Source organism: Nicotiana tabacum, chromosome 6, assembly GCF_000715075.1.
Source record: "Nicotiana tabacum cultivar K326 chromosome 6, ASM71507v2, whole genome shotgun sequence".
NCBI classification, from domain to species: domain Eukaryota; kingdom Viridiplantae; phylum Streptophyta; class Magnoliopsida; order Solanales; family Solanaceae; genus Nicotiana; species Nicotiana tabacum.
In genome coordinates, this window is record NC_134085.1 from 184,517,154 (window position 1) to 184,540,604 (window position 23,451).

At 33.8% G+C, this 23,451-nt stretch overlaps 1 protein-coding gene across 1 annotated transcript; it reads left to right on the forward strand.

The window, feature by feature from the left end:
- Window positions 1–7,139: 7,139 nt before the first annotated feature.
- Window positions 7,140–16,965, forward strand: LOC107765589 (exportin-T). Its single transcript, XM_016584259.2, has 15 exons — window positions 7,140–9,262; window positions 9,382–9,471; window positions 9,565–9,654; window positions 9,842–9,946; window positions 10,601–10,660; window positions 11,083–11,145; window positions 11,242–11,337; window positions 13,785–13,949; window positions 15,123–15,296; window positions 15,407–15,472; window positions 15,552–15,650; window positions 16,010–16,156; window positions 16,395–16,576; window positions 16,675–16,722; window positions 16,806–16,965. Exons 1-13 carry the CDS (start codon window positions 7,538–7,540, stop codon window positions 16,482–16,484), a joined length of 2,970 nt encoding a protein of 989 aa, XP_016439745.1. The 5' UTR covers window positions 7,140–7,537; the 3' UTR covers window positions 16,485–16,576; window positions 16,675–16,722; window positions 16,806–16,965.
- Window positions 16,966–23,451: the final 6,486 nt, after the last annotated feature.

The following is a 23,451-nucleotide window of genomic DNA, read 5'->3' on the forward strand; positions in this document are numbered from 1 at the left end:
TCCCCCCCTTTATATTAAATAATCATATCACAACCCACCCCATTTCATTTTATCCCCCATGCTTCAAATAAACAATTACAAAATGTACAATTCCTAAACTAACCCTTCCGGCCTTACTGAAATTACCAAACTACCCCTGAACGTATACCAAACTACCCATCAGCTATAACACATCAATTAATCAAACTTAACCAAAATATAGACAATATGATCAATTTCTAACAATGTTCAAACAACAATATGAACACGGATGAACATCATAACAACAGTATCACATGAACATGATTTTAACAACATTTCAACAACAAATCACATGAACACAAATTGAACAACCAAGAACAACTAAAATTTGATTGAACAATATTTTTGGCAACAACAAACCTATTTTTCGGATTTAAACAACAACAACAATCAAACAAGTATATTTAGATTCCTAAATTCAATAATATTGAACTTAAAATCAACTCTAACAACATTACAACAAACAATTCTTATATTAAACTTTAAACAAGATTATGAGAACAATTCAAGAAATAATCATAAATGGTAAACAAGAAATCAAACTATACAAAATTCGGATTCAAGATCATCCAAACATGAACATGAATGAATCTATTTTAACACAACAAACATGACGGATTAAACGATTAAATCAATATATTCCTTTAACACAACTAAATTCTTTAAACAAATAACAAGATCGACGAAGAAACAATTATGAACTTAAACTTGAACTTAACAATACTAACAATTTCTAACAATACATAAACACATGAAACAAATTGAAGAAATAGTTAATTAAATTTCAATTTGAATCTAACAAACAACAAACTAACAAATATTCACTTAAACAATAATACAAACATGAAATGAATATGAAAACAACTAATTAAACTTCTATTTTGAAATCTGAAAATTAATTTTAACAAAGCACATGAACATGAACAAACTAGAAAAAATGATTTCAACGATAAACAACGAACAAAACAAGAATCAAATATTTAACGATTTTAACTTTTAGAAATATAAAAACGAAATATGGACAAAATAAAACTCAAAAACAACTAACCGGAGATGAATCAACGAAGAACTTTGATTGTAAACAAATCTGTCCGAGCCTCGACCAAAGCTCGAACAAATGACGACGAAGACGAAGAGAAGATGAAGCAGCCCGTAGCTACTGCCGCGACGAGCAGCAGCAGCAGTCCGTCCAACACCTGTTGCGACGAGCAGCAGCAGCACGACGTCAAGGCAGCAGCGGCGGCGGCGACAGGCAGCAGCACAGCGCGGACAGCCATGGACGACGACATGGTCGACGTCGAAGCTCGTCCATGGCTGTGTTCGTTTGGTTGTTTGGTTGAGACAGAAGCAGCAGCAGCTGGTCGACCATGGCAGCGGCAGTCCGTCGAGGAGGATGACGGGAAGACGACGCACCGGCAGAAGCAGCGGGGAGCAGAAACGGGCAGCAGTGCGCACAACGGAGGTTTGACGAAGAAGATGAAGCAACGGAGAAACCATGGACGACGTCGACGGAAAAGATGAAGACGTGAAGATGGAGGGGAAGCCATGGTTGGGGTGTAAGGGGGGGCAGCCATGGTTGTGTTTTTTTTAGCTTGGGGAAGATGATGAAAAGAGAGAAAGAGAAGAAAGGGGGGGGGGGGGCGGATTGGTTAGGTCTTTTTAGGGTTTTTTTCTCTTTTTTTTTGTTTTGTGTTGTTTGTAAGATAATAGGATGTTGGGTTATGGACTGGGTCGACCCAGTTCGAAATGGACTGGGTCGTAGGGAAGATTGGGCCATTTTTTGGGCCTATGGCTTGAAATCGAAGAAGAGGCTCAATTCCGACTTTCTTTATATTTTCGCTCTCTTTTCTTCTTTTATTTCTCTAAAACTAAATTATAAAAATACTTAAACTATTATTAAGAACTAAATTAAGTTATAAAAGCGCAAATTAACTCTCAATAACAATTAACGCACAATTAAGTATTAATTAAGCATAAAATTATATATTTGGACATTAAATGCTAAAAATGCAAACGATGCCTATTTTTGTAATTTTTAATTTTTGTAAAACAAATTTAATCACTAACAATTGTAGAATTAAATCCTACATGCAAAATGCGACATATTTTTGTATTTTTTATTAATTTAGCAAATAAACATGCACAGACAAATACAAATAATTATTCAAAATATCACAAAATATCACAAAATTGCACATCAAAGAAAAATCATTTTATTTTTGAATTTTTTGGGAGTAATTCTCATATTGGGCAAAAATCACGTGCTTACAGTGTCCTTAACATTTACCCTGCACACATGAAGCTAAGGACGTCGTGTCCTTAATATTTACACTACACATATTAAGTTAAGGACATGGTGTCCTAAAGTTTAATAATGGAAGGTGCAAATACATGACACTTTGTCCTTAACATTTACACAACATTCATGAAGTTAAGGACACCATGTCCTTAATATTTATACAACACTCATAAAGTCAAGGACGCTATGTCCTTAACTGTACACATGAAGTTAATGATACCATGTCCTTAATATTTACACTACACATATGAAGTTAAGGACATGAGGTCCTAAAGTTTAACAACATAAGGTGCAAATACAAGTTAAGGACATTATATCATTAACATTTACACTGCACACATAAAGTTAAGGACGCCATGTCCTTAATATTTACACTGCACATATAAAGTTAAGGACATGATGTCCTAAAGTTTAATAATGGAAGGTGCAAATACATGACACTTTGTCCTTAATATTTACATAACATTCATGAAGTTAAGGACACCATGTCCTTAATATTTACACAACACTCATAAAGTTAAGGACATTATGTCCTTAACATTTACACTGCACACATGAAGTTAAGGATACCATGTCTTTAATATTTACACTACACATATGAAGTTAAGGACATGAGGTCCTAAAGTTTAACAACAGGAGGTGCAAATACAAGTTAAGGATATTATATCATTAACATTTATACTGCACACGTGAAATTAAGGACGTCATGTTCTTAATATTTACACTACACATATGACGTTGAGGAAATGATGTCCTAAAGTTTAATAATGGAAGGTGCAAATACAAGACACTTTGTCCTTAATATTTACACAATATTCATGAAGTTAAGGACACCATGTCCGTAATATTGACACAACACCTATGTCTAGCATATGGGTATTTTAGTCTGGGCGAGTAAAAATTTATTAAGCACTGGCTAAAGAGTAAATACATTTAAACAGTGGCTAAGGAGTAAAGGCATCTCTAATTAGTGGCTAACTATGCACTTCACCCTTTTTCCGTTGCTTTAAAGTTTGTAAAAATAGAACGGTATAGCCAATTTTCGGACTAGTCATTCAAAAATAGCCAGCGTTTACGAAGTCAATGAAAAATAACCACTATTTTGCTGCAACAGAGACCGGTCCAGCATAATATACTGGAGTTTGGTGCACCTGTGTATGAACTCCAGCATATTATGCTGACCGATATACTTTGCTGACTCCAGTATAATATACTGGAGACTGGAGCAGCGGTGCTCCAAACTCCAGTATATTATACTGAACAATTATACTTGCTGGAACTCCAGTATATTATGCTGGAGTTCTAGTGTACTTATGCTTGAACTCCATCATATTATGCTGGAGTTCCAGCATACTTATCCTGGAACTCCAGTATAATATGCTGGAGTTCAAGCATACTTATGCTGGAACTCCAGTATAATATACTGACGTATTTTCCGGGTTTTGAACAGCATTTTCGCTCAGATTTATCTTTATATGAAAAGTAGCTAAATTTTAATTACTTTTGAAACTGGGCTATTTTTGAACGACCAGTTGCAAATCTAGTTATTTTTAAATTTCTCCCTTAAAGTTTAAACCCAAAATTCGGCCCATAATGATTTCTCTATTGGGTCGGGACTTCTATTAATTTCCCAGTAAGATAGGCCATTTTCTAAAGTTTCCACATGCAAATGAGGGGAAGTATACAAATAGCCATTTTTGGGGCTGCCATGGAATTAGCTAATACTTATTTTGTTTTGAAAAATTAAATTAAATTTTAACTTTAGGATTTTGTGTCCTAAAAAATTAAACTGAAAATTAAAATTCAAGACACACTTTTCTAAATAGCAGTCCTCTGAATTCTGAAATGTCTACCTGGTGTCATTTCTTTGGCAATTGACCAGCAAATAATGAATATAGTTAAAATAGAAGTTTATTGCATATAGATCCTCTATTAGATCAATGAAAATTTAGGGGTTGTTTGATTTTTAGCACTCCGAAAATTAAAATTCCTAAGATTTTTTTTGTATTATTAATATAAAAGACACATATTTTAATATTAGTATAATACTTATAAATTATAACTACGTTATTTATGTTTATGCGGTATTGAAAAAAGCTATTAGATGGTATCTCACTTAATATTTCTTTATTCATGATATTATAGGTGTATATTCCCTTGTGTTTATCAGTTACTTTATTTTGGTCAAAACTCTTATCGTCACAATTGACATCCCTCCTACTAGGGTGACTGTTAATTGCTAGTGTGAGAAAATATATTAAAACAAGTGCGATTCAATATTTCAGATGCATGGTCATGTATTTTACTTATTGCTATTACCGTATTGTATCGTATTGTATTATACTGTATCGTTTAATGAATACAATATTTGGATAGATTGTGTTGTTTTACCGTCGTTTCATAGTATCACACAGCAGAAATATGATGAATAAACTTGCAATATCAGAAAGAAAAATTATGATACGTATATAAAAAGATAGGGTAAATGATAAAATAAAATTATTTAACAATAATGAAAGGTGAGATGGAGAGAAAAACACAAGGAAACGACGCACCCACATTAAATCAGTCGTTACATAAAGTGACACATTTCATCGTTACGTAACGATGAATTTAACGATACAATACAGTAAAATTTAAGTAACAATCAAAACAAACATTATATTTAAAGTAATAATACGATACAATAAAATAGGTAACAACCATCCAAACAAGCTGTAAGTTAATTCATCACAATTCATAATCATCTTAAGTTTGTATACTTACATCTTAAGTTTCTTTATGTTTGTTAGAGAAGATTTACTAAGTTGGATTTTAGTAGAGAGAAACGCCTTATAATGTTAAGATATAGGGTGTGTTTGGTACGAAGGAAAATATTTTCCAATTTTCTGAAGTTTGGTTGATTTTTCTTATCAACTTATTTTCCTTGAATTGGAGGAAAATGTTTGCCCTATCAGGAGAAGGGAAAATATTTTCCAAAACTCCTTCTCAAGCTTCTCCACCCTATTCTTTACCTTCACCACTCACCCCACACCCACCCACCTAACCCCACCCCATTCCCTCTCTTCAAAAAGTTTTTTTTTCGTCACCACCCCCACACCCCACCCTCCACCCTCCACCCCGCAAAAATATTTTCTTTTTGTAATTTTCAAATTCCTGTTTTTTTTTCTGCACCCCCACCCCCTACCCCCGGGATTTTTTTATATATATTTTCAGTTTTACTTTTTTCATTTTTCAGTTTACAAGTTCCAAAGTTATGAGTTCGGAGGTTTATGTGTTTCGAAGCTTACGGGTTTAGAAATTATAAAGTTTACGGGTTCGAAATTTTGCGATTTCGAAAGTTTTGCGGTTCAGAAGTTTATGAAATTTGTGGGTTCAGAAGGTTGTTGGTTCGAAAGTTTATGACTTCATGTTTATTGTATCAAAATTATTTATGAATACTCTTGAGAAAATATTTTCTTTGATTTGCATACCAAACATCAAAAAATGAATAAGATTACTACTTGTTTTCAAAGAAAACATTTTCCTTTATACCAAACACACCCATAGAGCATATACTTTCCTATTAATATAGCCATAATAATATGAATAATTAATTCTCTTTATAAGATTGAAAATTTACCTACATAACTCATTATATGATGTCAGCTTTATAAGAAAATTCTTCCTGTCCATCCTCGGTGCATTATGGCAATGTTCTAGTGTGCATATATTTTTTTTTGAAACGATAGGATCTCTTTATTTTTTTGTTTATCATATATGTATTTTTTTATTCTATTGTTATGGTAGCATAAATGAATAATATATTTTTTAATTCATAAACTTCTTTTCTTATAGCGATTCGCATGATTGGAAATTAATTGTACGCATATAACAAGATATTCCGAACATGCTGAAATCTAAACAATGTTTAACTATGTGATTAATCATTAATGTTAAAATCTAAACATAATAACTAATGGTTTAACATCTTACACTATCTTCCGTTTTCTAGAAAATCCAGTCAATTAATTTTTAGAAAAATCATTCATGTTTGCTAAAAGATTTGTTTGGAGTACACGTACCATACATTTAGGACCCGTTTGGCCATAAATTTTGCCAAAATAAATTTGAGTTTTATTTGACAAACACATATTTGCTATAGATTTTGCCTACATTTTGACAAATTCCAAATCCCAAAGCCAGTTGGTTTTGGGCCAAAATATCACTATTACATTTTTAAAAATTATCTCAAACTTTTGTATTTTATAAAGATCCCACCATTTATTATTTTGTAACAATATAACTTCGTCTTCTCGGTCATCTCACAGTGTATCATGTAGTTCGTTATAAAAATGATAATTTTGTACCAAATTTATTTATGTTCAGGACTATGATTTGCGATAATATAATGAATGTTATTGATGAATGTACTATTGGGTATTTGTGATAGTTTTTAAAACTTGTGGGTATAAGTCATATTTTATGTTTTTTCCAAAATAAATTTGAGAAATATGTTTTGAAAAATGATGTCCAAACACATTTTCATCTTCAAATTAAACTTCACCCAAATTAATTTTTTCAAAACAAATTTAAGAATCTATGACCAAACGCTAGCTAAGTCACTGCATGCTTTCCTTTTAATTCAAGGACAATAGAATAGAATAAATCTTATTGGAGAGGTAAAAAGTAAATTTCCTAACGTTTAAACCATAATATAATCGAAAAGTATAATTTAGAAAACCAAAAATTAAAATCCGAAAGAAAAGGTAAGAGAAACGAGAGTTGATAGCCAAGTGAAAGGGAACTATATAAAGGAAGCTCTCACAAAAGCCTCCGTCCTCTTCTCCTTCAATCTCTTAACCGTCTCAAAGACTACAGTCTCTGCTCCTACGCAATCTTTTTTTTTTTTTTTTTAATATAATTTAAAAATTAGAAAAAAAATTCGCTTTCAGTGATTGATTAGAAACCCTAGTTTTGGGCTGAATTTTTTTCCTCCATTGCTCATTCTAAAACCCTAGCTCTACATTCTCATTCTAATCATATCATATGAGGTAAGGCCTGAAATATCTTCTTTTTTTTCCTCAATAAATTATCGTTTTATAAGCTCTAATAGAATCTAATCAAATTCATTATTAAGTTATTACTCAGATTCAAAGGAAGAGTTGGATATTTTCATTCATAATCCTTGATCAACGTTGAGATTTTATTTAGGGTTTATAGGGTTTAAAAACAATAATGGATGATCTCGAAAAGGCAATACTTATAAGTTTTGATGAATCTGGAGCAGTTGATTCTGCTCTTAAAGTACAAGCTGTTGCTTATTGCCAACAATTTAAAGAAACTCCATCAATTTGTAGTATATGTATTGAGCGTTTGTGTTTTTCTAAATTGGTTCAAGTTCAGTTCTGGTGTTTACAATGCTTACACGAGGTCCTTCGGGTCCGGTATTCGTCAATGGGTCCAGAGGAGAAATCCTTTATTCGAAAATCTGTTTTTTCGCTGGGTTGTTATGAGAGTATTGATGATAAGAACTTGGTTAGGGTTTTGGATGGTCCGGCTTTTATTAAAAATAAGCTTGCTCAGGTTATAGTTACATTAATTTATTTCGAGTATCCCATGATATGGCCCTCGGTGTTTGTTGATTTTTTGTCGAATCTTAGTAAAGGTGTTGTGGTTATTGATATGTTTTGTCGAGTTCTTAATGCCTTGGATGATGAAGTAATTAGCATGGACTATCCGAGAAGCCAAGAGGAGGTATCTGTCTCGGGGCGAATTAAGGACGCAATGAGGCAGCAGTGTATTTCTCAGGTTGTTAGGGCTTGGTATGACATCCTGTTGATGTACAGGAATTCTGATCCGGATTTGTGTTGTAGTGTTTTAGATTCTATGAGGAGGTATGTTTCGTGGATCGACATAGGTTTGATAGCAAATGATACGTTTGTTGGGTTGTTATTCGAGTTGACATTGGCGAGTGGTTTTCATGATCAACTCAGTGGTGCAGCTGCTGGTTGCATCCATGCTGTTGCTGCTAAGCGTATGGATCCGAAAGCAAAACTCACTCTTTTGCAGAGCCTTCAGATAAGAAGGGTTTTCAGTTTGGTAGCTGAGGATAATGACTCCGAGTTGGTATCAAGTGTTGCTTCTTTGCTTACTGGATATTCAACTGAGGTTTTGGAGTGTTTGAAGCGTTTGAACTCTGAGGATGGGAAAGCTCTCTCGACTGAACTATTGAATGAGGTTTTGCCCTCTGTTTTCTATGTAATGCAAAATTGTGAAATTGATGAAACCTTCAGTATTGTGCAGTTCCTCTCTGGGTATGTTGGCACATTGAAGAGTCTGGTTCCATTGACTGAGACACAATCACATCATGTCGGTCAGATACTGGAAGTGATCCGTTCTCAGATCCGATTTGATCCTGCTTATCGTAATAACCTCGATGTGTTGGACAAAATTGGGAGGGAAGAGGAAGATCGGATGGCTGAGTTTAGGAAAGATTTATTTGTTCTACTTCGGAGTGTGGGCCGTGTAGCACCTGATGCAACTCAGATTTTCATCAGGAACTCCTTAGCTAGTGCTGTTGCATCTAATGGGGATGTGGATGTTGAGGAGATAGAAGCTGCACTCTCTCTTCTATATGCCTTTGGGGAATCACTTACTGATGAAACCATGAAAACAGGAAATGGTCTCTTGGGAGAACTAATACCAATGCTTTTGTCAACAAAATTTCCTTGCCACAACAACAGGCTTGTTGCACTTATCTACTTGGAAACAGTAACGAGGTATATGAAATTTTTCCAGGAGAATACACAATACATTCCCTTGGTTTTGAGCGCCTTTCTTGATGAAAGAGGCATACATCACCCGAATAGCAATGTGAGTCGAAGAGCAAGTTATCTTTTCATGAGGGTTGTGAAACTGCTCAAAGCAAAACTTGTACCCTACTTAGAGACTATTCTACAGGTATTGATTTCCCATCCCCTTCCTCTGCTTCATCTCCCAAGTTCCACTGAATGGGGAATATTTCATTTTCTTTTCTTTGGATTCTGTTTCTGAAACCCTCACTTTATATGTTCATTCAGAGTCTGCAAGATACAGTTGCTCAATTCACAACAATATATGCTTCCTCCAAGGAGCTTTCTGGTTGTGAAGATGGTAGTCACATTTTTGAGGTGCATACATGGTTTGAGCATATGTGCTTCAGATTTTTTTTTCCAACTTGCTGCCTGACTTCTTTAACTCACCTTAATGGGAATGTTTTGTAGGCGATTGGCTTATTAATTGGAATGGAAGATGTACCACTTGAAAAACAATCCGAGTTCCTCTCCGCCTTGCTTACTCCTCTTTGTCAGCAGGTCATTTCATTAGCTAGAAAACTCTAAATTGAATATTCTTTTGATGTTTGATTAGCTGGATGTGTATGCACTCAAATGGAGGGTTTGGTGTTCATATTGTATGGTTGCATGTATAATGCGGAATGCGAGTATTTCTTGACACATGCTTACATTAATTAGATGAATTGACAGTAAATACTTTTAGCAGGTTGAGGCTTTGCTCTTAAATGCCAAAGCTCAGAATCCTGAAGAGTCTCCGGCAAAGATCGCAAATATCCAGCAGATAATTATGGCCATTAATGCTCTGAGCAAGGTTTTTACTTGTACTATCGAAATCACTACGGCTTCTTATAATTTCCTTTCTGGTAAATCAAATTATTTCATTAATAGTACAACAAGGTGGTGTCAAAAGTATGTACAAAGTTGTTTGGGATTCTCTTTTTGCACCAAAAGTATGAAGGAAACAAAAAAAAAAGATCTTCTAATTACTGGTTACGTAATTTCTTTTGTTCCAAATAAGCCACAGATGACATATTGGTGCGCTTCAAGCTGTGTTCCTTTCTACGCTAATCTTATATGACATGCTATTTGAAAGTGCTTCACCGGACAACAATAACTACGCCTCAGTCCCAAACAAGTTGGGGTTCGCTATATGAATCCCACTAACCATATTTCTCCATTTAAATTCATCTTAGCCAACATTATGCAGAACAACAACTACTACTACGCCTCTGTCTCTAACAAGTTGAGGTTTAATATGAATCCTCAACATTGTACAGAATAAGAATAAAAAGTTCTAGAAGATCTCAATATATTTTCAACAATACAATACCTGACTTTGAACAATTTTTCCCTTGGGATTTCTACCTTCTTTCTCAGCTTACTGCCATGTTATGTTTCTAGCACTGGTGATTCAGCATTTGTAGCCTGTTTTACCTACCCTCACCACAATGTTTCTGCATGCCAGGGGTTTAGCGAGCGTCTTGTAACTGCCAGTCGCCCTGCAATCGGTCTCATGTTCAAACAGGTTGGTTGATTGGTGCTTGAGTTTTTGTCTTACTCTTCTACATTGATTCCAAACTCCATTTTCTGTTTTAGTCTATTTGAGCTTACTACTGGCGACAATACATTGTGGCGCACTTGACTATAGGCATGTCAACTATTGTGCATTTTGTAATCCTGAATATTCTCCTTTTTAGTGTCACTATTTAAGGAGGCTGATATCTGGTTCAGGTGTCTGTCTTAATGGATTTTGGTTGTTGACTTGGTTCTCAGAAATAAGTTTGACTAATATCGGATTTTTGGTTCCCCTTTCGATTTTGCGTTGTTAATTTTTCTGGTGCACCTTTTGTAGTAGACAGATATCTGTTTTTGTGGTCAAATAAAGCCCTAATCCAAGTACTACCTTTCTCTGTCAATACTTATCATGTTTATTTCTTTTTCGTCCAGACATTGGATGTCCTCCTACGTATTCTTATCATATTTCCAAAGATAGAACCTCTGCGGTGCAAGGTATGTATTTAGTTTCTTATTATTCTTGCTCAATCCGATGCACCTTTGGTGATGTAAATGTTAACTCCTTTTTTTGGATGGTGGTAACTCCTCTAGGTCACTTCATTCATTCACCGTATGGTGGACATACTAGGATCATCTGTATTTCCATATCTACCAAAGGCACTGGAGCAATTGTTAGCCGAAAGTGAGGTAAAGTCATTATTATAAATTTAAACCAATGTCCAAGCATATTTTCAAAACTTTATTACTATTTTAATATATTGTGTGTCACGAATTGGACCTATGTGTTGTTGTAAGGTTACCTTTCATTTCTCCCATAAACAAATTAATTTTGAGTCCTTCTGGCTCATTGATTGAGGAAACTATTGACCAATGCTACCAATAAAAAAAACCTATTGACCAATGCTGTGCATTTTTCTTTGAGAAAAGGTAAGGTTGAATACAATGCATTATTTCCAAAAAAAAAATAATGCAAATGCATTATGCTTCTGATGTATATATTTTAGACTAAAGTTTAGAATGTTCTGAACTCTATCGAAGTATTTTCATCTTATCCCGCTCATTCTTTTTGTCATTTTGACTAAACTTTGACTAATTTCACTGTGCTTTGTCTGACCTTGACCTATATGTTAGTTAAACATAGGAAAAGGATAATCTCTTCCTAAAATCCTTTTCTATGCAAAGACTTTCAACGACAACAACTATGCTTCAGTTCCAAGCAAGTTAGGGTCGGCTATATGAATCCTCGTCGGCGATGTTAGTCCATTTAAAATCATCTCTGGCCAATATTATATAAAAAAATAAATTAATAGTAATAGTTAACATAAAAAGTACTAGAAGTTCTTTATATTTTGTACTGATGTATAAATCTCTGAAATGCTAAACAACTCCTAGAAAAGTTATTGTGAAGATTCATCATGAAATTGGCTAATTTACGTTGCTTGCCAGCCTACCACAACCCTCTTTCTTTATCTGGGATCGGAACCGGCAATGTGAGCAAGCTCACTCAAGCAGAGCAACCCACTCTTGTCTTATTAGAATATTATTTGTAATTCCAATTATTATTAAACTTGTGTAAAATGGAATTTGCAGCAAGAAAACTATAGGTAACAAAATTTGTTTCATTTGAAAATGTTATGAACTCTAGCTTGAGTGCACAAACAATGCAATAAAAGTTTGAAACATTAGGATGTTACCAATGCAGGTCAAAGTTAATTTTTTTCGGATGCTGGATATCCTAATTATATCGTAATTGAGCTGAATTCTACTTCCTGAAAAATTTAGGGATACAAGAGACAAATGAAAAGAGATGGAGTAACATCTAAAATATAACATGAATTGACTCTTACCAAATAAACGTTCTATTTCATTTCTAATATTGTCTAATCTTGTATTATCACATCCAGCTTAACATTTAGATTTCTACAATTGTCATCTTGTGGATATAAGGCTCAATAGTCACTCCCATATAACATTACTGGTCTTAAAACTATTGTCCACCTTTCACTTCAGTGGGTGTCGCTCTATTACATAACTCTTTCTTAACATTGCATCCATTTTAACTATCTTATTTTAAATCTGTTTGTTACGTCTTCGTCTATTATACCATCTTCCTGGAACACTGGAGTAGATTAAATTTTTTTCATTTGGACATGACAGTCCCATTCAATTTCAGCTGAACTTCATTCTTATGCTAGCTAAATTTGCAGTGCATATGTTCTTACTTCCATGTATCCTGAAATCGTTATTCTCTAAAGTTCATCTCCATAGTTCAAGCTTTTGGCTCCCTCGCTAGTTTCATTGATGTATGCAATACATCTACACATAGCAGCATACACCATGTAAACTTATTCATGATTAGGGTAAACAAGTATGACTAAGATAGATAAACGGTGTAAACCCACTATTATGGTGAACTCTTTGTATCTCCTAACACTTTCCTCGCATTGTGACGGCTAATTTGTACTTATCGTTTATGGCATTTTAATATTTATTAAGGTCTCCATTCTTCTCCGGCACACACGGAGGACGACTTTTTGTGGCACTTTAATAAACAGTTTTTCTAGTTTAATGAGTAGCATGTGTAGATCCTTCTTTAATTTATGGGTAACATTTTACCTTATCAGTTTTTTTTATGGATAACATTTTATTAATTTTCTTTGCAAGATAACATTTTTCCAGCATTTTAAGATAGTGCAAGGTTTAAATTGGTAGACTTGCATAATTGCTTGGTTATGGTCAACTACACTTTACGGAATTTCTCAACCTAAATCAGAGGCAAGCTTAGGAAATGTTGGGAAGTACAAAATCTCATAGATGGTTAGCATGGCATATAATCACCGAGTACAATATTATTGAGATGCATAAAGTTAAATTGATAAAAATTAACAGAAGTATTTTGGAAAAACTTAAAAACTGAGTTGGCTAAAACGTCAAACAATTGTATTGCTACAAATGTCATATAAATGATTTTGATATATTGAAGTAAAACTAAACCATGTTAACATGTTTAATATCGAGGTATTTAAGAGTGTAACAGACTGTAAAATGGCTAAAGTAACTTTGTTCTGAGCAGCATTTGAAGTGTTCATGTTCTCATTATCATGAGAATAACTTTCATTTGTGTCTCAATGCAGCCAAAAGAACTGGCAGGCCTTTTGGTGTTGCTTAATCAGCTTATCTGCAAATTCAACACTGGAGTTCGAGACATTTTGGAGGAGGTTTACCCTGCTATTGCTAGTAGAGTATTTAATGTCCTCCCAAGAGATGCTTTCCCTACAGGTCCTGGTAGCAATACAGAAGTATGTGAAGTTTCTTTAGTGTAACATTTCTTGCTTTCCTGCATCATCATGTGAGAGCTTCCCTTTTGTTGAGGGCCCATGCATTCTCCAAGTCAAGACCTTCTTCCTTCCTATCTTTATTTTCGGTTGGGGTTATGAATCCATCCTTTGCATTTAGAAAATTACCAGCATAAATACCCAGAGAATAAGATGTGGTAACTCTTTCTGAAATCTTCTGTTTTAATTCATTCAGATGCTGCTGCTTCATGTTTCCAATTTCTTTAAAATGCTCAATTGTTAATAGCTCATGCCATCCTTGCCCAGTTGTGCATGGACTGTATCTTTTCTATACTTGCACATAGCTATTCACTTCTCGTCCTGGGAATATTTTTTTGTGTGGAGGGGGGTGGGGAAGATGACCATCAGTAAGTTTTTTATCAAGAAACTCAAAGGCTAATCCATTGCTACCGACCCCGTGAGAACCCCAAAGTGCAGTTACTTTCTAGCAGACACACCTTAAGTGCGGATTTTCTCAAACATTTCACGACCATGTCCAAGACCAGAGTTATCGGCAGTCAAAAGACAACTTTAACATGCATGGCCGGTCAGTTCCCAGCTCATTTACTATTTACAAATTTCATGCTTCACGCAGATTTTCAAGCGTGTTCGCCCATCACTTTTCAGAACTAGTACCAATTTACTTTTAAGAACTGGTACCAATTGTTCTTCCCTTGTTATGCCCCTATTTCCTATTGTACCAATTGTTTTGCCCTTGTTATGTCCCTGTTTTTAGTTCTCATCTATCTTCAAGTCCTACTAATCCCTTGCTTAAGTTCATGGTTAACCTCTGTAAGGTTCCTTATCTGTCCTGCTTCGATTTGGATTACCACTGATGACTGTTCGTGCGAATGAGCTCTATCAGATTCGTTGGCATTCTTTGTCCATGATTTCATGCCATTGTTATCTTTCCTTCATTCAGACTAGATTGGTATGCATCCACCTTCATTTTGTTTGAACGGTAAGACCATTGTATAGGAAATATCTGAAAGCTCAAAATTGTGCGGACCATAATCCTGGTTGGGTTATTACCATCTAAATGTATATCATGGATTTTATATTTGCTTTTCGAACTGAGGATGCTTCTTTTTGTAGTCTTGTTTACTGTCATTTCATGATAGCTGTACTTCCTCTCAGGAAATCCGAGAGCTACAGGAGCTCCAGAGGACGTTTTACACTTTTCTTCACGTGATTGCTACACATGATCTGTCATCAGCTTTTCTTTCCTCCAAAAGTAGGGTCTACTTGGATCCGATGATGCAGCTGGTATTACGAGCATCCTGTAATCACAAGGATATCGTTGTTCGTAAGGTTAGTTTAGCATTGATTTACTTATGCTATTTAGTAGTGTTCAGGAACTTCACTAAAACATGTTATATCCCACTTGTTGGAACTTGATTCTTTACCATTTTCTTATTCAGGCATGTGTACAGATATTTATAAAACTAATCAAAGACTGGTGCGCAAGACCTTATGGCGAAGAAAAGGTGAACTGTCTTTGAGCTCTACTGCAACAATAAAGATAACTTGTGCCGACTGATATGTAAAATGTCTTCTCTGTTCCAGGTGCCTGGTTTCCGAAGTTTTGTGATTGAGGCCTTTGCAACAAACTGTTGTCTGTACAGCGTCCTCGACAAATCCTTTGAATTCCGTGATGCAAATACGGTAAGTTGGTGTATTGACTAGTCTAAAAAGTTTCCTATTATCAGTTGTGGCTCAATAATGTTACCGCGTGGTGCTTTGATATGAATATTCTGCTTTTATTGTGAATCAGTTTGCTTTCATGTGGGCTGATATAATTTCGGCATTTTGTAGCTTTTTCCTTCTGGAACTGGCATTTGGTAGCAAATTGAATATATCCTTCTGTTTCTTCCTGCTGTAGCAATTTAGTTGCTCTTTTGGCATTGCCGCACTATGTAAAATTGCAAAATCCTACTTGCTGTTTGCTATTGTTATATGATTGCAAGAGTCTGATTTTCCTGTTGCATAGCTAATCTCCTTTTTCTTTTGGACTACCATGGCAGCTTGTTCTTTTTGGCGAGATTGTAATGGCTCAGAAGGTCATGTATGAGAAATTTGGCAATGATTTTCTTGTTCATTTTGTATCAAAAGGCTTCCCAAGTGCTCATTGCCCCCAAGATTTGGCTGAGCAGTATTGTCAGAAATTGCAGGTATTCTACTTTTTGTTTGACATTTTGAATTAAGTTTTAGAATTGATTTTTCCTGCATAGGACTGTCTTTTCGAAAAACTTTGTTTAAGGAACTGGAGGAAGTAGAAAACATATTTCCTTCCTCCAGTTTCACAATAAAATCTCTGTTGAAGTATCTACATGCAAACTGCAAGAATTATAATTGGATAATCCACTTTTACTGACTTTTCTTTCTATTGTTCTGTGCTTTTATTGCCAGGGTAACGATATCAAAGCGCTGAAATCATTTTACCAGTCGCTTATTGAAAATTTGAGACGTCAACAAAATGGAAGCTTGGTGTTTAGATAGCATTTCAGTAAACGATGAGATCAATCACTTTATTGTTGCCTATATGCTTCTTGTTATAACCAGCTGTCCTGGTTAAATAATTTTGTCAACAGGTATGTGTGCCAATGTACATGCCAAGCATATTATATAGAGTCAGATTCTTGTTCTGCACAATACTTTATTATAATATTTGTTATTTTTGATTTTACAGGGTTCTTTTCTGTAAATATTATTCGTTTAAGTCTTCATAGACAGCGAGGTATGGGCAAATAGAATGCTTTCATTGCAAATAGAATCCTATTCCTATTTTATTTTTAATCTGTTTATTGTCTGATGTGGTAGGTGTAAATTTGCGGAAGCAGTTTCTTGATATGAAAATGTTAATTTATCACACAATTTTGCTGCTCACGACGGTGAAGGCTGCCGAAGGCATTTTTGTGTAAATGTATTTATTTTTACAGCGCCTTGAGGGATTTTTTTTGCAGTGCCTTTGAGTTGCTTTTCTTTTCCTGCTGCTGCTTAACATTTGAAGGATTTTCAGAATGTTGCCGTGTATGTTATTAAAGCTGCAGGTTTTGGGGCTTTTGGGGGGGGGGGGGCATGGGGGGTTATGAATGCTGTCATATTAGTATCTTCGATTTAGCTTAACCGAGCTTTAGATTCATTCGATGGCAGTAAGTTTCTATTTGGGTGCTGCCAGCATTTGCATGAAGTAGTGCATTTTAATTGTGTTTTAGCTACTCCAATAGATCATTTCTTTCTTCCCTTTTTTTGGTTCAAAAGTAGGGAAAACATAGGGCCTTAGACACTCTTAGTTAGAGTTGAGATTGTTTGAAAAGCTAGTTGGAGCTTTTTGTTTGTCCGCTTGCTTGCTTTGTACATCCTGTGCGATTCTGGATTAAAGATCATTTTTTGCTCAAACTCCTGCCTGTTTAACGAGCTTGGCGTTTTAATTTCTTTTGTGGGGACTTCAAATAGCAGCTTATTGTAGTCAAAATAATTGTGTAATCGACAGGGGTCAAAATAATTCTGTCAGGTGTTTGTGTAATCAACAGGGGACTTCATAGAGCTTTTATGATATTCCGATTTGGTTTATTTTCGGATCTGACTAAGAACAGTATGCATGTCATCTCTGTAATTTCTGATGACTCCTCTTATTCCTTCGATGCTAAAATTTTCCGTAGCAGCTCCATTAGCATTTAGTTTGTAGTGGCCTACTCTTGGGGAGGTCCAATGTATGGGCAATTCAATCGATTTATTAGTTCTACTTTCCTGGCCTGCTAAGCAACCTGAATTCCATTGTCCTTGCAATGACATTAGCACTGGAAGTTGCTGTACGGGGCAAGTGAACTCATTGTCTCTTTGTAAAATTAAATATTTTATGTACATATTTTTTAAAATGGGTATAATATTAATTGTTGGTACCCATATTTCAAGAATGTTGAATGTTGCGCTTGGTTGAAGGTTTAATTATTTACCAAGCATAGGGATCAATTCCCACTAGACATATATTTCTCTCCTTTTTTTAGTAGTGCACCCATGTACTAGAAATCTTAGATCCGCCTCTGAGTATATCTATTATTGTTGTAAAGGCTCAAATATGTCATCGAACTTGACGAAATGGCCTATCTATTTACAAAGAAGAGTAGAGTACAAAGTAGGGTGGGTATTCGGTACTTTGGTTTAGTATTTCGGTATTCGGTTTATCAATTGTGTATACCAAATACCGTAACAAAGTAGTTCGGGACGGTTCAATATTTCTTATTTTGGTTCGGTACGGTTTTGGTACGTTATCGAAATAGACAATATAAATAGAGTGGACAGTGGACTGGATAACGGTTTCGATGTGCTAGTTATATAGATAATATCCCACTTATTACTTTGGTAAATATATTTAGGAATTTTTACCTCCTATAGCAAAGGTTTAACACCTTATTTATTTTAAATAAATATCATTTAAAAAAATTATATTCTATAGATACCTTTTAATGTTTATAGCAAAATATTTAATTTTGATTTCGCCCTAGCCCTAAGCCACTAAATACGCTAATCAGTTACACTTTTTTCTTTCTCTCTCTACTTTGATACATCTCATTCTCCCAAAATTTCGTGGACCTCTTCCTCTTAACCAAAATAACTCCAATAAAGGCAATACTGATATTGATTATTGGAACAACATTTTAGTACGAAACAAAAATCCATCAAAACCTTAATAAGTTTGAAGACGAAGAAGACGAACAACATTATTGCTTTGTTTGTGCTTGCAAATATGCACAAACAAAGCAACTGAAGATGAAGAAGACAAAAGCCTAAATTTTAGCGTAACCGCGTGCTATTTAATTAAGGAGAAATCACAGCCTTGGAGTTTATCAAAATCGGAATTTTACAAAAATAATCAAAATCAGAAAGGAAGAAGAAGAAGAAACATACTGGAGTTGGCGTATTATTCATGTCCACGAATATCAAAATCGGAATCTCTGATTTCTGTAATTTCTCGTTTTCTTCTTCTTTCTCTCATCGCTGCTTATGGAATCATGGTCGGAATCCGATGGGTCGTCGGAAAATTGTTGACTAAAACAGGTCGTCTGAAGTTTGGGGTTGAGCAATTTGAAGATTCTGTTACCTTTTTTTAAGAGCATTTCAATGTATCCCTCCGTATTCTATCTATTTCATTGTATCCATTGTCTCGCTATATGCCATGAATGTATTCATATGTTTTTTTTAATTAATATATTTTATGTATTCAGATGTATTATATAATTTCTCTGAAGATTGCTATGTTTTTGGGTATTTTGCGGTTGAGAATCTTTTTTATAACTGAAAAATACAAAATTTGTGTGTTATAATTGAGTTTGTTGAGTTATATTAGGAGTCTATTATGTTAATTGATTCACTTTCCGTTTTAAAAACAGTGTAATCCTCTATTTCACGCTGTGAATACAGTCGAATACAATAATCTGTCCAGCTGTAATCCCATGTTTCACTTCATGAATACAGTCGAATACAACAACTGATTAGTTGGACTTCCCTGATTCACGCCTATTTTTGCTACTGTATTCATGAATACAATAGCTTAAATACATCAAATACATCTTATAACCACAGAAAATGTATCTATAATCCGTAATATAACAAACGGTATCTATAGATGGCTAATTATTACTAAAAGATAGTGTTTATGAAAATTTCTCATATATTTATCGTGAAGGCATCAGAACATACAGTGTTAAAATATTTTAGGAGCCACTTTCTTTGGCCAATTCGCTAGAAAAGCCTCAAATTGAAATAAGTATCATAATAAAGCGAGCATGAAGTTCACTAGTGCAACAGAAAAACTCAAAACCATGCTTTTACTGAAGCTTACCCCATCTGAAGCTTTATCATCCCGTCATAACTTACAAAACTTGTATTCTTCACATAAAAGGGGTGTTGGGCTTAGGCTAGTTATTGGGTTGGAAAATAAAAATATAATTAGGCTTGAACTTAAAAATTGTAATATAATTTTTGTATCATAATATACCGAAATACCGAAAAAATCGAAACCGAAATACCAAATTAATTCGGCTCGGAATTTGGTTTTTCGAATTTTATGCCTGTACAAAGTATATATCTCTAGCTAATTAAGGCATTAATAAGGAGACCTCAAGTAATATACAACACATAAATTTCATGAGAGAAGCATATAAATTACTCTAGATGTATAGTCTTGAAATGTTTTAAGTTATACCGTATACGGAAACATCATACTTCAGAAAGAAACCAACATATAATTCTTATGAATGGGGGTAAAAATTAAAAAAGAAAAAAGAAAAAAGAAGAATGTTTAAACTTGGTGACAAATATTGCAAAGTTTTTCTACTTAGGAAGAGGGTTTCAGCATAACTATAAATGCCATGGATCACAATAGTTTCTGGAAGCCCTTGGATTTCAAAATCTCTCTCCAAGTCTTTTTCCTAACACAAACAGATGAATTTATCACCACAAAGAATAAAATCTTCCCTAAAATCTACTCTTCATATAAGTAACAATTCCTGTAATCCAGGATTGCTAGTTTGCCCGTCTTCTTTTGTCAGGTTATTATAAGAAACAATTGTGATATATATATATATATATATATATATATATATATATATATATATGTTGTATTTGCTAAAAATAGTATTAATCATATTTCCATATGAATGTATTCCTTCCCACAAAAGTCAACAATATAGGTAACTCCGATCGTGTACTAATGCTAAAAAAAATATCTAAAGTAACAATTCAGTTTCTTGTGGACACGCTTCTTGAACACTCATTAACACACTTGAAACGCATTAAAGATTTGACAGGAAGCAATGAGAATATTTCAAAGATTATTTCTTGGGGTTTCTCATTGCAGGCTTCATGTTCTTCTCCATCCAGAAAGTTGCAAAAAATAATAATTTTGTGCAATAACAAATCTTCTTCATGTTTGGGGCCTTCATTTACTAGAAAATCTGCACATTGATTTGCCTCTCTTCAGACGTGTACCGGAGTAGCTTTGCTCATTTTACAATCTCAATAATGGTCCTAAGGGGGTGAAATTTTAATTGTATATTCTACTCTTTAATAAGCTTGATAGCAAGTAGGCAATTCATCTCCACTTCTAATTCTTCCCAACCCTTTTCTTTTACTAATTTCAAACCTTATTTGTTGTTCCATACTTCTATAATGAGATTTATGTAAGTATTTTTTTTTTTTTTTTTTTTTTAAAAAACATGAATATCCCAAAAATTCTTGGTCATCCTTAAAATCACTCCAAACGCGTTTTCCTATTGAACTTTAGGGGCCTACAAGTATTTGCTTATGTTTGGCTAAACTTCGAAAATTAACTTATTTTGAAAAGTATTTTTATGAAATGTGCTTTTTGAAAAATATTTTTGGTGATAATCAATTTGTGTGTAACTAATTAATTTGCAAAGTACTTTTGAGCATCAATTAGTGTCTGATCAAAATTTTTAAAAGTGCTTCTAATAGCCTATTTGGCCGAGCAGAAAAAATTAGCTTATTTTGAAAAGTGTTTTTTCCAAAAAGTACATTTGGAGCTAAGCAGTTTGTGCTTGGCTAATCAATCTGAAAAGCACTTTTGAGCAATAATTTGTGTTTGGCCAAACTTTTCTAAAAGTGCTTTTAAGTATCAAAGTACAAATAAGGACATTAATAGATTTACATACTAGTTAATATTATAAGTAAATAAATAATCTCAATTTTTTTTATTGAAGACAATAAATAAATATTTTATTTTATTTAAGTAAAATATGAAAATAAATTTAAAAATACTTTAATTCTTTAAGATGATTCAAATATATTAAAAAATTATTGAACAAATATAGAAACATTCATCCCTGAAGTCACTATATATTAGAAAGTTATCATAATAATTAGAAGAAATACTTATACATAAATAATGCAAGTATTAGGTTTAAAATAAGTAGAGTTATTTTGGTATATACTATATTTTGTTAAGAGTATATTTAATAAGAAGAAAGTCAAAACTGCTTATATTTATGGCGAGAAACTATTTTTTTCTACTTCTCAGAAACTGCTTCTGCTTTTTTCAAAAGTACTTTTTTCCCCTCAAAAAGCTTGGCCAAACAACTTAAGTTGAGAAAAAAAGTACTTTTGGGAAAAAATATTTTTGGCCCTTGGAGAAGCTTGGCCAAATAGGCTATAAGTGTATTTATTTCAAAAATGCTTTTCAAAAAAGTTCTTTTAGGAGAAACTACTTTTTCTGTTTCTTAAAAACTGATTTTGCTTCTACTCAAAAACATATTTTTCATTTCTAAAAGCTTGGCCAAACACCTTAACTTTGGAAAAAAAATCATTTTGGCCAAAAAGAAGCTACGGGCTATAAGAATTCTAGATACTACTAACATTTATATTTTAAAATAGTCCAATAATTCTTAACAATTTACAATTAAACACCTTAACTTAAGTAAATTACTAGAACGTGCCCCCCCCCCCCCCCCAAAAAAAAAGAACTTGGGGAGGTGCGAAGTGAGGATAACAGTTTGGCAATAGGCGCGAAGTGATACTACTTGTTAGGGGTGTACACCAACCCGATAATCCGAGTCAAACCGAGAAAAATAACCCGACTATGGGTTGGTTTGATTTGGTTTGGTGTTGGAAAAAAAACCCGACCATAATTGGTTTGGTTTGGTTTTAACTAAAGAAAGTCAAACCGAAACCAAACTAACCCGACATTACATATATAGAAATTTTAGATATATTTAATATATAAATATACTTATTGTGATGTAATTTATAAATATTTCTTAAAAGATTTCATAATTTTATTTTTTGAGGTATTATTTCAAGGTTGAACTTAGAACTTTTGAATGTTCCAATAAGTTTTATAGCCATTAACACTAGTAAATTAAAGAGAAATTTTCATAAAGCACTATCTTTTAGTAGTAATTAGTCATCTATATATACGATTTGCCATATTACGGAATATAGATACATTTATGTGGTTATAAGATGTATTTGATGTATTTAAGCTATTGTATTCATGAATACAGTAGCAAAAATAGACGTGAATCAGAGAAGTCAAGCTAATCAATTGTTGTATTCGAGTGTATTCGACTGTATTCATGGAGTGAAACATGAGATTACAATTGGACAGATTATTCTATTCGACTGTATTCACGGCGTGAAATAGGGGATTACACTGTTTTTAAAATGAAAAGTGAGTCAATTAACATAATAGACTCCTAATATAACTCAACAAACTCAATTATAACACACAAATTTTGTATTTTTCAGTTATAAAAAAGATTCTCAACCGCAAAATACCTCAAAAACATAGCAATTTTCAGAGAAACTATATAATACACTTGAATACATAAATTATATTAATTAAAAAAAACATATGAATACATTTATGGCATATAGCGAGACAATGAATACAATGAAATAGATAGAATACAGAGGGATACATTGAAATACAATGAGAAAAAAGGACACT